Genomic DNA, 14,675 nt, shown 5'->3' on the forward strand with positions numbered 1-14,675 from the left:
GCAAAAAAGTGTTTTTTTGTTTAGAAAAACCCAAATTGCTGATCTTGGGAGCTGTCTTGGGATTCTCAATGAGAACAGCTGACCGCATCCGGATTTCAAGGGCCCCCGAAGCGGCGGTCAAGTCTATGGAAAAAGAATCGTTGTAGTGGCCAAGGCCAAAACCGGTACAGTTGCCTCCGGCGAGACCCTACGATGGTCAGGGCCACTCAATTGATGATGTAAGTGAATGATTGAATGAAAGTGCGACGACTCGACTGGACTCGACTCGGTCCGTCTGTAATCGCTAAACGAGCCCAAATGCAAACCAATTGAGCGCCTCTCTCGGCGGAACAAACCGCCAGAAACCGACTCTGGCGGGCATTACGGGTATACTATAGATGTGGGTACTACGGGTACTTCGGTACTACGTGTATTCTCGTCTCAATTAATGGACGACTGTCTGTTGAGGAACTTGCTGGGCATACAAATTTATTTGATCCAGACACTTGAGTCAATTGGCAGACGGAGAAGCACGAGACTTTGGTTAGCAGTTCTTTCGAATTTGTTTGGTCAGCGAAATGATCTATTAATGAAAGGAATTGATGATGTGGCAAATGGAGAGGCATCGTTGAACGCAGATGATTGAAGCGAAAATTAAGGGGGGAATTGCCATTTATATAATCGCTAGTTAAGTTAGACAATAATGCTTAAGAATCTTATTACGAAACACGATTGAGATGGATCTTTTGTGGTCCTAACATCCGGTTAAAATACTCAACTATTACGTGAATCAATAATATTATTATACAAGCGACTTGTTACATTATAATGATTGTTTAACTTATTCAAACGATTATGAAAAGCTTGCTCCGGTAACCCGTGGTCAAAACCCATGGATCATTACGCTTAAATGAAAAATGAAGTATTGATTATTAACATTAAGTGTTATTTATAGAAGAACGGGAATTCGAAGCCAATAAATCGCCATTCTGTGGGATCGATCGTGTGCGAAATGTGGGTGGATGGACGTGTGGGGTATAAATTAAACACCTTTCTGGGGCGCTATAAACAATAACAACGAGAATCCGAGAGCTGCTGGCAAAAAACAAATCGGAGCAAAACAAAAAACACACAAATAACACACCAATAGCGGCAAACGTAAACAACAACTGGCCAATTTGGGTGCAAATGGAACACACACAGCTCGGCTGATAACCGCAGAGAATGCCAGTGAGACAACATGGAATAGATCACGTTTCTGCATTTCTCATGCGGCCCAAGCACCCTACACCCCGAATCCGAGCCGTTCCAACGTTCGAACCCCCTCCCGAAATCCGAACCCTGGAAATTTGCTGCGGTTCCGAAACTTACGTTACGGATCCCATATCTATACTTCTTGGAAAGCGCAGTGATAAGGGGTGGGAATATAGTCACATATATTCACGGTATAAGGTATTTTGATAAGGCTAATACCTTTTTTCCAAACAAAGTGTCGTTTATTATTAGTTATTAGAAGTGGCGATGAAGTAGTGAAAATATTGCACTAAAAATCAGAGTTTTCTGTAATACTCTACTAAAGCGCCACCTATGGGAGGCATGTGCAAGCTGTTGGCACTTTGTAGCCACAGGTGGTATCCCCTACTTATTACCTTTTTTACCTTTAGAACTCACAATCACAAAGCTAAAACTGCTGACAAGTTATGATATGAAAGCTTGCGATTTCGCTGAGTTAGCTATACAATGATATTATTTATTGCTATGACTTCGATTGCAGGTGACTAAGCAGACGAGTGTGACCCACGCTGGCACTTTGAACCGAAGTAGAGGGCGCACTTCTACACCCCCTAGATTGGTTCATTCATTCATTTGCCAACAAAACACTGTGCACTGGGCCCACTCATTTAGCAACTATTCAGCCAGGGCCGTATATACTATGATAATTACCTGAAAAATGTACGGGCATGTTAGCAAAACGAAAACAAACAAAACGAATGCAATTCGATCTCGAACTGGATCTTGTTGTCTTCCGCTATTCAATTGCCGTAAAACGCAATTCAAATGCGATTGCATAAGAATCAAATGGAAATCGAGAGATATATTGGAATTAGATTGACTGGGGATTGGAATATTCTGGCGTTGCGAGTTTAATTGGCTAAACCTTAGGAATAATGAGGGTTGTATATGGTTTATAGAAAAGTTATTCAAGTTATTATACCCGATAAGAGCAGGTCAAGTGGCAAAGCAATCTGTAGATTTAGTCAAATATTATATACATATATGGAATACCCAAGCTATTTTTTCTGCTTTATTTGTTTACGATTTTAAACAATAAACATATTTATGATCGCTCATATGGAATAAAACCGACCCAAACTCGACAATGGAATTTGCGCGAATTTTCGTTCTATCCGGCATTGAATGGAAGTGGGAATTTAGGGTGGCTGAACCACTGGGTGGTCCCATGTCAAGCACATTGGCAGTGTAATTAGAATTGTTGCCGAACCTCAAGTTGATAAGCCCACACACATCAAATAAACACCCAAAATGGGCAGTGGATCCAAGCGGAGGAGCGAATACTCTTGATCGATATCGTTCAGAAGGTTAATGGAAGGTCAATGCTATGATTACGTAGTAAGCATCATTATTATGACTACTACGAAACGAAAGCAATGTAGATAGCACTAAGAAACTGGGGAACTAAGTTAAAAAAAAAAAAAACTATAAATAAGTCACGGAAATCTGATTAAAGTAAAGAGCGTTTCCCACTTTTAGATCCCAAGTTCCAAAAGCAAGCAGTTATAAATACGCAGTACTCGTCGCTCCCCCAAGTGGAAGATATCTTTTTCCAAGTTTTATATAGATTGCCAGGCATAAGATCATTAACGTTAGTTCTGTTCATACCCCACTTGACTGATAAGCGAATTCAAATGGTAATGCTTTGCTCAACAAGTTTCTGCGACTTATGCTCGGGACCCCAATGAATGGACACCTATAGTTTAGTTTTATTGATTGGGGCGCTCTAGGAAATCGGTCCCTTTGATTAATAGCGAAAATTTACTATGTACTTCTCATGCGACTAAAGGCTCAACCATAATGGCTTTTTATTGAACGAGTTAGTTGACTCATATATTATAAGATTAAGTTTTACATGCGGTTGATTCATACGAAAACTTGACTTGTACTTGTTGATGATGAAATAGTGCCCACCACCTTAAGATAATCCTCTTTTAAATATACCAACTCGTAGAGTTAAAGGGCATGCTCGATTCGTTCGATAGTATGCTGAAGGTAAAAGTACTAAGGATAGCCATGTCTGTCAGGATTTCGGCGGTTTTTCCGATTTTTGTCATCAAATAATCATTTTTTTTGGCACAACTTTAAAAATAATTGGCTGAAAATGGAATGTTATACCTCGTTGAGTTCGTAATTAAATTTCCAATCAACCTGTGTTTTAAAATGTTAATTTTTCGCCATTTTTTGCAAATTTTGATGATGTTACCCCTTACAAAAAATGCAAAAATTGACCCAAAATAAATTTTTCTAAATTCTTTAAAAAGTGATAGGGATAGTTAGCACAGGTAATTAGCTGCTCAAAACAGTTATTCTTTCGTCTATATGACAATTTTCAGCGAAGTTATGACGAAAATTCCGTTTGTAAATATCAAGTTTTTGGCAAAAGCCGTGTTTCCAAATTTCGTACATTAAATAATCGGTTTTTTTGCCACAACTTTAAAAATAATTGGCTGAATATGGAATATTATTCCTCGTTGAGTTCGTAATTAAATTTCCAATCCAACTGTGTTCAAAAACGCAAATTCTATTTTTTCGCCTTTTTTTGCCAATTTTGATGATGTTACCCCTTACAAAAAATGCAAAAATTGACCCAAAAATTAATTTTCCTAAATTCTTCAAAAAGTGATAGGGATCGTTAGCACTGGCAATTAGCTGTTCAAAGCAGTTATTCCTTTGGTTATACGACTATTTTTGGCCATGTAATGATATTAAGCCCGTTTTTTTTGCCAAAACATTGTAATTGGCATGCAATACCCCCATATTATAAAATCAGAATACCTACCAAGCTCTTAAGTGATACTTGGATACTAAGTTTCGATATCAAACTCTGTCGTAACTTTAGGTGCTACGTAATAAGTTTTTCCAACAGGTGAACAAAGCTGATATACTTCATATTTATCTACCCTTCGCGAAACATTGTAGTGCTGAAAGATCTGGCTGTTCGATAAAGTCAATTCACCTCAATCGACGTGATTCCCGATCGAGTCCGATAGACGAAAGTAAAAGTGCAAAAGCCAGTTCGGCGATAATACGCCTCCACAGCCCCAAAGCTGATAAGCATTTTACGTGCGCGTACACCGACATGGGGATATATGGCAACTAAGTGTAGTAAAGAGCCCCTATTGTCAAGCAGTAATTAATTCATGTTTGCCATTTTATTTTCTGTTGTACTATCTCATCCGTTCTAATATCTATCTAAATCTGTCTTTTTTTTTTTTTGGCTCAGCACTGAGTGGATTTACTATTTCGGGCCCGGTATTGATAAAGCCACTGGTTCAAGGGGGTCTTATGTACGATTGGCTCCGAAATGATTGGCATTCTGTTTGTCAAGTACCTTCATCGCATATTCCTCGACGGGGCACTTATCAATTTGCAATAAAGAAATACAAATGGCGAAAAGTGTAAGAAATAGAAACCGAGGTGTAGAATATCGGCGCCATTGCATTAATCAATCGTTTGCCAAATACTTTCCCTATCGAACGGAATGCGAATGTTTTTTGCCCCCCCGTCCGATAAGATCTACGTTCCAGACTCCGGATGTGGCAATATTTTACGGCCCAGCAGTGCAATAAGAAATGCGATTGGCGTTCGATAGTGGCGAGATAATGGCAGTGACCTTCGGATCTCGATCTCAAGTACCTCACCTCAGCGGGGGTGCAATGGGCTATTCTGGGTATCACATTCCTAAGGCTCAACCAAAGTTACCCGTTATAGCCTTTTTTATTGATCACCCATGTAATAATTAAAGTACCACGATGCATGACATAAGCAATTAAGTGCATCGTATCGGGTATCCATTCGCCATTCGGGTAACAGTAAGCCATCCAACGGTAAGCTTGAATGTATCGGCTAAGTATTTGTTTGGCTACAACAACGGTACAAAACTATTGCTAACGGCATTTTGTTTGCCAGAGATAACGGTAGACGCCAGCTGTTTTTGCGTGCGTGGAAAAGTTTGGCCGCGTCGTCGTCGATGTCAATCAATATCAATAATGGCACCTAACAAAGGGCCAGGCGACAGATAGAGATACGCAGTTTTACTGCGCTGGTTATTCTAGCGACCCGTTGATGGCTAATCAATGGAAGTTGCTCAAATATGCAATCAGCGGACATAACCTCAAAGGGCAAGCTCAAACACGCCCACGCGCCTAAGTAGACAGAGAGGGGGACAGAGACAGAGTTGGGGAGATAGAGAGAGGAGGAGATTAGGAAGAGAGTGTTGGAGAAATGGAAATGTGCGAGATGGGAGGACAAAAAGTGTGTCAGTGGGCACACTCACACACACAAGCACACGCGCGGAATCCTCTCACAACAACAAATGGCGTGGGAGTGGCAACGGAATAAGTTGATAGAATGAAAAACCGGGAACGATTGTGTAATCTAGCAAATAGTATAGGGTCCAGTCCACTACGTAAAATCCATGAGCATATGTATACATACTTATATGCATATGTCCGAGTATGGTAATCAAGGCGAACTTATCAAAGTCAGCCGAACGAAATTGCTACAAGGCACACGCCGTAATTGTTGTTGCTCGCTGGTCTTCTAGACCTCAGTGTGCCTTTGAGTTTTGCCCTTGAGTTTGTCCTTTTTGAGCAGAAGCGGCGGCGTCGACAGAGGCTTTTGTTATACGCGTCGGCGCATGTAAACTGGTTTTGGTATAACAGTTTTAGCCAGACCGATTGAGATTGAGAGAGCGCGTGAGAGACACACCACACCGACACACCAACACACATGCGCAGGCCGGCGACGAGCCTCCTACGCGAGTGTGTGTGTGTAAGTGCCGCACGTGTTGCCAAACACAGAAAACACGATAAAAAAAAACAAAGAAAGAACGCAATAGTCGGGTGCCACGACCTTGAGATACCCGCCACACAAGTTATGCTGCCTAGCTTAAGGCTTACTTTTTATGGAGCCATATTAAATGGTATATATTCAACCAAACTTTTTCATCTTAATTGAAAAATATAGTGGTTAATAGCCAGAGTAAATATAGCGTGAAATGATGTCCTGAAAATATATTGTAGCACACTTTGCAGCACATAAAATACACTTAGAGAAAAGAGAACGTCGCCTAAATGCATTTTTATTAACTATGTGGCAACTTTGGATACAATTCCATTTGAACTGTCGAGTATACCTGTACTACACCACGGCTAATGGGTATGAAACCACCATGACCCCACCACTACGTGAACCGTTTGGGGCACCGAATTCCAGTTCCCCGTCGAGATGATGATGCAAGTGCTTCTAATTATAGCCATCCAATTTCATACGCCTGCGCGATGTCCTGGCGAAAGGTTAACTTAAGGTGAAATGGCCACAGGTTGCTGCCCACGCACACACAGCCAGCCCACGTGTTTGCATATATGTACATACTTACATAAGATGGTCTTGTACATGCAATGGTGCTAGAAATGAATGAAACGAAAAAGAGTCACTACACAGGTGTATGGGGTTGCAGAACCTCATATACTACGCATTTTTTAATCAGTTGCAAAGCTGTTCGATTATTTTGATGGATATACACGAACATTTCGTATGTAATGCTTATTTCTTCAATGAGTAAACTTTTTAAATTTAACGGTTAGTTCATAAAAACTAAGTGGCAACGTCGTGTGCTCTTGCAAATCAACGGTGGCATCACTTGTTGGTATTTTTTTTGCAGTAGGATTGACATTCTCAGCCACACGGCGACTGACCGGCCATAATATATCGATAGCAAAGCTCGATAGCTCGCCAAATTATCGATAGCGTCGACGGAAGGACAACAACAATATGTCTGATGTTCAAAATCAACGCAAATATTTTGTATCCCCCAGTTAATATAATTGAGACTGCACAATGACAACCGACGAGAGCATAATGGAGGAGATGCTGGGTGAGTGCTGCTGCCAATTCGCCCGCCGGAACTAGCATAACTAAGCGCATTTTTGCGGCATTTCGCCCGCAACGCAGAGAGAGCAACAAATCCGGCACAGAAAATCGACGAACTGGGCGTGCAAATGTTCTGCATTGTGGTCAAAAGCAACGCCCAATTGGTGCACAAGGCGCAGGAGATGATTGTGGCCAAGGTGCGATCCACAAACGTGACGGAGGCGACGCGAGCGATTTCGGTAAACCATTATATTTGCACTTTTCACCCCATTTCCTCGCATCGAACCCCACCCCCCCAATACCACCCACACCAACTAACGGTAAAGGGGTATGTGTTACACATGTATGTACACACACACCCGCAGCTGCACAGTGGGCGAAAAGCGCACACATACGCACGCTCTTTTGTGGCTGCGTTTGAATTAGCAACAACAATTTCGTTATCAATTGGTAACAATTGCGATGGAAAGTGCGCTTGTCTGCCCAACTGGGCGCGAAAGCAGCTAAAACAACGTGCAACAGTTAGCGGTATTTGCATTTTTGGAAGCGGTCAACTTTCAAAACATAAATTAACTCGCTTTGTTACTAATTTGCTTAGTATTATTATTGTGCTTATTTTAGTTTTTCGCTTGCACTTGTCAGTTTTCCTAATCTTTTATCTTTGGTTTGTTTAAATACATTACATTACTTGATTACTTAAATGAGTAGAAAGTGATATCCATTAGTAATCCAAACACTAGTATTAGTAAAATCCCATTAGAACATGACTAATCTAAATTAAAGTAAATGTTGACTTAACCCATTAACCGCTTGCAGCTGCTGGAGGAGTGCATGACGCAGTGCGGCGACGACTTTCAGGACGAGGCGTCCAAATTCCGCTTTCTCAACGAACTGATACGCCTGGTGTCGAAGAAGTACAAGGGCGCCGAGACGCCACATGAAGTGAAACAGCGGATCATGGAGTGCCTACTGCTGTGGACCACCGAGTTCCCGCAGCGCCAGAAGATACGCGATGCCTACGACATGTTGCGCAAGGAGGGGGACATCGAACACGGCACCACGGAGGCCGCGGTGGCCAAAAGGGAGAGCGTACTGGGCACCATTGACGAGGCCATGTTCGCTAAGCTGATCAAGAGCAATAATCCCGAGAACTTCAAGCGGGCCAATCTACTGCTGCAGTATCGGATGGCGCAGGAGGCGCGTCGCAACGATCTGCTGGCCCAGCATCGTCTGGTCCTTTGCGAGGTGCAGGAGACGATGCAGCTGCTCAACCAGATGCTGGACACCTACGATCCCTCCAACCAGGACGTCAGCGAAACGCTGCACGAGCTGTACAAGAGCTGCAAGAAGCACAAGCCCATCTTTCAGCATCTTCCGCAGCTGCTGGACGACTCCGATGCGCAGCTCGTAGGTGGGTGTGGTCCCTTTTGAATGGTTCACCATTTAGCTCTTTATATAACACGTCTACCTCCCTTCGCAGCTGACACTCTGGATGCCAATGGCGCTCTACTGGCCACAATGCAGCGCTACAAACTTCTGGTGCCATCGTCCACAAGGAACACCGCTTCTGCCTTGACCACGAGTGCTCCAACAGTAGCTGGTTCAGCGAAGTCCACGGCCAACTCGACCACAGCCACCACTAGCTCCAATAACGCCCAGTTGCTAAACGAACTGCTTGGCGATTTGCTCATCGACGGAAGCAACGAAGCTACCACTACAGCCACCACAAGCCTACCAAATACCGCCAGCAGTAGTTCCAATGCCGCAGCCATCGGGGCGAATCCGCTGGCCGATTTAAGTGACATCTTCAGCAGCGCTCTGGCCGAAAGCGAAGCGAAGCAGCAGAGCCAGCCATTCCAGAATGCCACCACGCTGCTGGAGCCGCAGGTCATTAGTCAGCGCACCACAACCGAGACTTTGTCCAATGGCAACGGAGGCAGCGCCTTCAATGTGCCGGAAACAATCAGAAAGATGCCGCAAATCGATATGCTCAGCGAGGAGCTGTTCCAGCAGATCCTGCCCACCCAGGATCGGATGCCCAGCTTCAAACGGGAACCAGAGAAGATCACGCTAAACGACTTGGCACGCGAACGAAATCACATGAACGAGCCAGAGGAGCCAAAGACAGCTAATGATCCAGCTTCTGATAGTGCTCCTGCTACTGCCACTGCTACAGCTACTACTGATTCCATAGACGATGTTCCTTTACTCAGCGATGATGCGGAAAAGAAGGATGAAGCCGTCGTAGCTCCAGTGACAGTTGTACCGCCGGCCAAGCCGCTAAGCGAAATCAATGTGGAACTGGACAACATACAAGCCACCGGAGAGCAGCGCATCGTTCTCGACGACGACGACATGCAGCTCAGTCTGAACTTCACCAGCGATCGGCCCGGCCATCGTGTGTCGGTGATTGTGATATCGGCTCAGAACAAGAGTCGTCAGCCAGTGCGCGACTTTCAGTTCGATGCCAGCGTAAAGAAGGTGAGCGAGTCAGAGCTGGATAAGATTACTGGTCATCGAGGGGACCGGACTAACAAGCTATCATTCTATTCCGCAGCCCTGCAAGGTGCGCCTGCTGCCGCCGACGGACAGCCAGATGCCGCCTCACAAGCCCTTCCGCCCGGCCACGCCCATCAATCAGGTGATGCTCCTGCTGAATCCGACGGGCAAGGCCGTGGACGTAACATGCATTGTGGGCTACAAGCTGGGCGACGATCCGGATCCCATCAAGGAATCGATTGTGGCCAAAGGCATTGACTATGTGGACTAAAATACCCCGGCATCCAAGCATCACCCGCTCCCGTCCACTGAAAGCGCAGGATGAAAATGAAAAGAACGAAAGACAGTCAATTTTCCGCATCTATGTTTTATCTTAAAGATACACTTGGTTTTTCAATTTCTGTATTGTATGTATATGTACGCTGGTAAGATTTTTATTCAAATTGCATTTTGCGTACAAACGATTTAGTCGTAATATAATTATGTATCAAAGGTTTATAAATTATGAAAAAGTCGCTACAAAAGCCAAGCGCGCATTTTCAGAGGTATTCTCATTAATCGGTTCAATTGTTGTGGATGTTGTTTTAGTTGATGCTTCAGTTCAGTTCAGTTGTCGTGTTGCTACTTTCCCCACAGCTTTAAAAAAATGCCAAATTATTTGTTCCTGGCGGATTGTCTCGCTGGGTTGGCGGTTTGCGGATGATTGTACATCTGAGATAATTGTCGATATAACTGGCTCAAGATAGATCGTAATGGGTTCGGAAGTGATTTAATGAGCACTGCTGGCAGTTTTTCAAACATTTTAGATATAAATTTTGAGACTATGAATTAGCATTTTATATATGTGCACCCAATTGGAAACTTAAGCTGAACTAAAACCGCGTTGCTTCACAAACATTAAAATTGCCATTAATTTTGTGTGGATTTAAGCCAGCTAATTGGTAGAATGACTGAAATTAGTAGGCCAATCTTTGGGGAAAGCCAAATGAAAATCCGCCACCAGGAGCCACTTACAATGTGCCTATACTCTAGACGCTAGCTTCTACTACTACTACAACTAATGCTATTTGCCCACGATCTCGTCCTTGAAGGACAGGGCAGTGATGGCCTTGGTGTGACCGGTATAGTCCCTGATGGTACTCTTCGTTTGCAGCTTCCACAGTCGTGCAATGCCGTCGGATGAGGCGGTGAACAGCCATTTGGAATCGGCGCTAAAGGCGGCATCCCACACCCAATAGTTCTCGATGCGCAGCTCGCGCCATTTGCTAAAGTCATCCGTCTTCCAAATGCACACAGTGCCATCGCCGGAGGTCGTCAGCAGTAGCCTGGAATCGGGACTGAATTTGCAGCGCAGTATGTAACGCGAGTGGGCCTGAATTTTCTTCGTCGGGTGCAGCGTGCTCATCTTCTGATCCTGACTGGTCAGCGACCATATGTAGCAGTTGCCCTTGTTATTGGCCGCCGCCAAGTATCTGCCATCCGGCGAGATGGCCACATCCTGAATGGACGCGTCCACCTCAGGCACGATGCGTTCGTGCCGCTCCGACTTGACGTCCCACAGAAAGACGCTGCCATTCTGTGAGCCCATGGCGATTTCCACCTGGTTGGGATGCAAACAGGCGGCATTCACCGGCGCCTCACAATCGAAGACACGGGAACAGTGTGGCGGTGCGGCGATCATGTCCCAGATGCGCACGTGATGATCCTCGCCGGCGGTGAACATCCAATTGCCGTCCTCCTGGAAGCCCAGTCGCGTCACATTCTTTTGCACGCCATCGAAATTGATCACCGGTGCGGTGCAGTTGGACTCGAGGTCGTACAGCCGGATGCACTGGTATCCGCACGCCGCCAGTCGCGTCTTATCCGGTGTCCTGTCTAGCGCATTCACTTGCTGCAAGTTAAATTATGTTCTTTAACCGGAAAATGCACGAATCGGTTTAATCCTACCGAGGTCTCCACGAATCTCATCGTCTTTATGCAGTTGCCCGTGTGCGCCTGCCACACCTTTATGGTGTGGTCATAACCACCGGTGGCCAGGATCAGCTGCTGTTGGTCCCCCATCCTGTGATTGCACGGATTAATTGACAATTTCCGCGTTTTTCTCCCCAAATGTTTTCATTTGACCAAACCTATCGGTACATTGGTCCTCGATGCCTGCCTATCGCACTTATCGATAAGTGTTGCGGTGCTGGTAAGCGTGAAAATATATTCTTATTAGAATAAAACCTAAAACGTCGCAACAAAATGATTTTCAAAAAAACACTATTAGTTGATATCAGGTATCGGTATTATTTTAAGTTTTATTACAAAAAATTCATGGTAGTGATAAACATATAAATTCTTTATTTGATCCGCATAGATAATCATTAGATCATGCTATAACACAAAACTTATTTCAAATTATAAAAATGTAAACTCAAAAATTTTGATCATTGAGATATATTCTATATGAAGTATTATAGAATAACCTTAATAATATTTATTATCCCAAAACTCGGAAATAAGCAGAAAATAAAAAAAGAACTGACTCAGCTTTGGTTATTGGAAAAAATGTTTATTGGTTGAATAACTTAGCAACTGGGACTAGTCCGGGACCAGCGTAACGTACAAGGATTGGGTCTGAGTGGAGTGAGCGGCGGTGGCCATCTACTGCTGGGCGGCGGGAGCAGTTTCCGCTGCCGTGCGATTGGCATCCTCCGGTTTCATGGCGGGGAACAGCAGAACCTCCTACAAAAAATGAAACCTCATTTAGCAAAGCTTGCAATAAGTTAAAGCCCAAGTGTAGACCCACCTTGATGTTGTTGGAGTCCGTGAGGAACATGGCCAGGCGATCGATGCCCATGCCAAAACCACCGGTGGGCGGCAGTCCGTACTCCAGGGACGTGCAGAAGTTCTCGTCGACCAGCTGGGCCTCGTCATCACCGGCCGCCTTGTCGCTGGCCTGCTGCTCGAAACGCTCGCGCTGCACAACCGGATCGTTCAACTCGGTGTACGCATTGCAGATCTCCTTCTTGGCCACAAACAGTTCGAAGCGTTCCGTCAGGCCGGGAATACTGCGATGGTACTTGGCCAACGGCGACATGATCTGCGGATGCTCACAGATGAACGTTGGATTCACGCAAAACTCCTCGATGAATTCGCCGACGAGCTTGTCCAGCAGGCGGGCAGTGGTGCGCGGTGCTGGGCACTCGACCTGGTGCTTGGCGCACAGCTGGGACAGAAACTGATTCGTCTCTGGCGAATTAAAGGTGTCGGCCGCGGGGAACTTCACCTGCAGCTTCTCTTCCAGCGTTTTGATCATGGATACTCGCTTGAAGGGCGGCGTAAAGTCAAGTTCTTGTTCAGGTCCCTCTGGACCCTCCGGATGATAGATGATCTTGTAGGAGCCACGGATCGCCTTCACCATTCCCGAGACCAGCTGCTCGGTGATGTCCATAATGTCGGCGTAGTCGGCATACGCCATGTAGAACTCGCACGTGGTGAATTCGGGATTGTGGGTGAGGTCGATGCCCTCGTTGCGGAACTGCCGTCCGATCTCGTATACACGATCGAGTCCACCCACCACCAGCATCTTGTGGTACAGCTCGGGAGCAATGCGCATGAACAGATCCATCTTCAGGTCATTGTGATGCGTCACGAAGGGCTTGGCAGTGGCTCCACCGGCGATCATGTTCATCATGGGCGTCTCAATCTCCAGGAAACCCAGACGATCCAGGAACTGGCGCACGTAAGAGATGATCTGCGGGCAACGGGAGTAGTTTGTTATTCAGCTTGAACTCCTTAGTTCAATTCATACCTTGGCACGGATCTGGAAGTTCTCTCGCACTTTGTTGTTGAGAATGAGATCAAGGTAGCGCTGGCGGTAGCGCGTCTCCTTATCCTTTAACCCGAAATGCAGATGGGGCAGCATGTGTAGACAGGGCGATAGCAGCTTGATCTCGCTGGGCATCACAGACAGTTCACCCTTCTTGGTTTTGCCGGGATGTCCGACCACGCCGATGATATCGCCACGTCGCAGTTTGGAGGTATCGGTCTCGAAATCCGCCTCCGACTTGTAGGACTTAGCGCTGGCCATCACCTGCACCTTGACGCCCTCGCCGCGCAGATCGTAGAAGATGAGCTTGGCGCCCGACTCGCGTATGGCATGCACACGCCCAGCCACGCTCAGTTTCACATTCTCTAGGGTCTCGCCCTCCTTGAGGCTGCTCTCGTACTTGGCAATGAAGTCTTCCAGCGAGCTGCTCACATGGAACTTGTGTGGATAGGGATCCGTTGCGGGCGAACGCTTCAGCTCCTGGACGGCGGCGGAGCGCAGCTTAAAGTATTCATTCGGCGAGATCTCCTCCTCCTCTGCAGCGCTGCTCTTCTTCTTGCCAGCAGCACCTTCAGCCGGCGCAGCGGCCGCCTTCTCAGCCTTCTCCTTGGCCTTTTGCTCGGCCTTCAGGCGACGCTTTAGCTCACTGTTGGAGAAGAGAAACAGTTGGGTATTAGCCGACAATGGAGATGTTGCCACAAGGCTGTTCTAACCACGCATGGATATATATGCATATATCCAGCCTGGCCAACGGTGCGTATGAGTAACCCACAGTTTGGTCTGCTTGCTTGGCTCCATTTGCGGAGCGCTCACGTGGAAACCGGCGGCCAGGGGCCGAATTCCGGTGTATCTGCATCGGGACCACGCCCCCTGCACGGTTCTAACGGCGCAGTGGGCGAACATGCTTATTTTAAGCAGCGTATTTCATCAGCAGAGCTGCACACATGCAACATAAATAATGCGAACTGGAACGTTGCCGCTTCGCCCTAACCTACAAATGGTCAGCTACGTTGGCCGGATTTAATGCTTGCGGTCAAATGGATACGCTTTGGAGCCGACGGCACTTACTTCTTGGACAGTTCTCCACTTGCAGCGGCCATGCTGATGCGGTTACGTTGTTCGCTGGTTAATCCGTGGGTCTCAGAAGCGATGGAACCCCAAAAGAAATGCGAATGCGAAAGCGCCACAAAGGTAAAAAAAAGTACACGGCCAG

General features: G+C 45.8%; 3 protein-coding genes across 4 annotated transcripts; 1 reads left to right on the plus strand and 2 right to left on the minus strand.

The window, feature by feature from the left end:
• Window positions 1–7,003: 7,003 nt before the first annotated feature.
• Window positions 7,004–10,172, plus strand: LOC117148113 (ADP-ribosylation factor-binding protein GGA2). The gene is made up of 5 exons (XM_033315332.1): window positions 7,004–7,153; window positions 7,231–7,388; window positions 7,966–8,560; window positions 8,630–9,630; window positions 9,707–10,172. The coding sequence occupies exons 1-5, from the start codon at window positions 7,117–7,119 to the stop codon at window positions 9,917–9,919; spliced, it is 2,004 nt and encodes a 667-aa protein (XP_033171223.1). The 5' UTR covers window positions 7,004–7,116; the 3' UTR covers window positions 9,920–10,172.
• Window positions 9,996–11,809, minus strand: LOC117148115 (protein LST8 homolog). The gene is made up of 2 exons (XM_033315335.1): window positions 11,596–11,809; window positions 9,996–11,539 (listed from the first exon to the last, which is right to left on the minus strand). Exons 1-2 carry the CDS (start codon window positions 11,707–11,709, stop codon window positions 10,712–10,714), a joined length of 942 nt encoding a protein of 313 aa, XP_033171226.1. The 5' UTR covers window positions 11,710–11,809; the 3' UTR covers window positions 9,996–10,711.
• A 372-nt stretch (window positions 11,810–12,181) lies between these two features.
• LOC117148114 (lysine--tRNA ligase) lies at window positions 12,182–14,661 on the minus strand. 2 transcript variants are annotated; one of them, XM_033315334.1, is made up of 4 exons: window positions 14,531–14,661; window positions 13,445–14,108; window positions 12,440–13,387; window positions 12,182–12,375 (listed from the first exon to the last, which is right to left on the minus strand). In XM_033315334.1, the coding sequence occupies exons 1-4, from the start codon at window positions 14,560–14,562 to the stop codon at window positions 12,295–12,297; spliced, it is 1,725 nt and encodes a 574-aa protein (XP_033171225.1). In that variant the 5' UTR covers window positions 14,563–14,661; the 3' UTR covers window positions 12,182–12,294. The 2 variants fall into 2 exon arrangements, with proteins under 2 accessions (XP_033171225.1, XP_033171224.1); XM_033315333.1 differs by lacking the exon at window positions 14,531–14,661 and adding an exon at window positions 14,235–14,430.
• Between the last annotated feature and the right edge of the window lie 14 nt (window positions 14,662–14,675).

The sequence above is a fragment of the Drosophila mauritiana genome, chromosome X (genome assembly GCF_004382145.1).
Source record: "Drosophila mauritiana strain mau12 chromosome X, ASM438214v1, whole genome shotgun sequence".
Classification (NCBI taxonomy): domain Eukaryota; kingdom Metazoa; phylum Arthropoda; class Insecta; order Diptera; family Drosophilidae; genus Drosophila; species Drosophila mauritiana.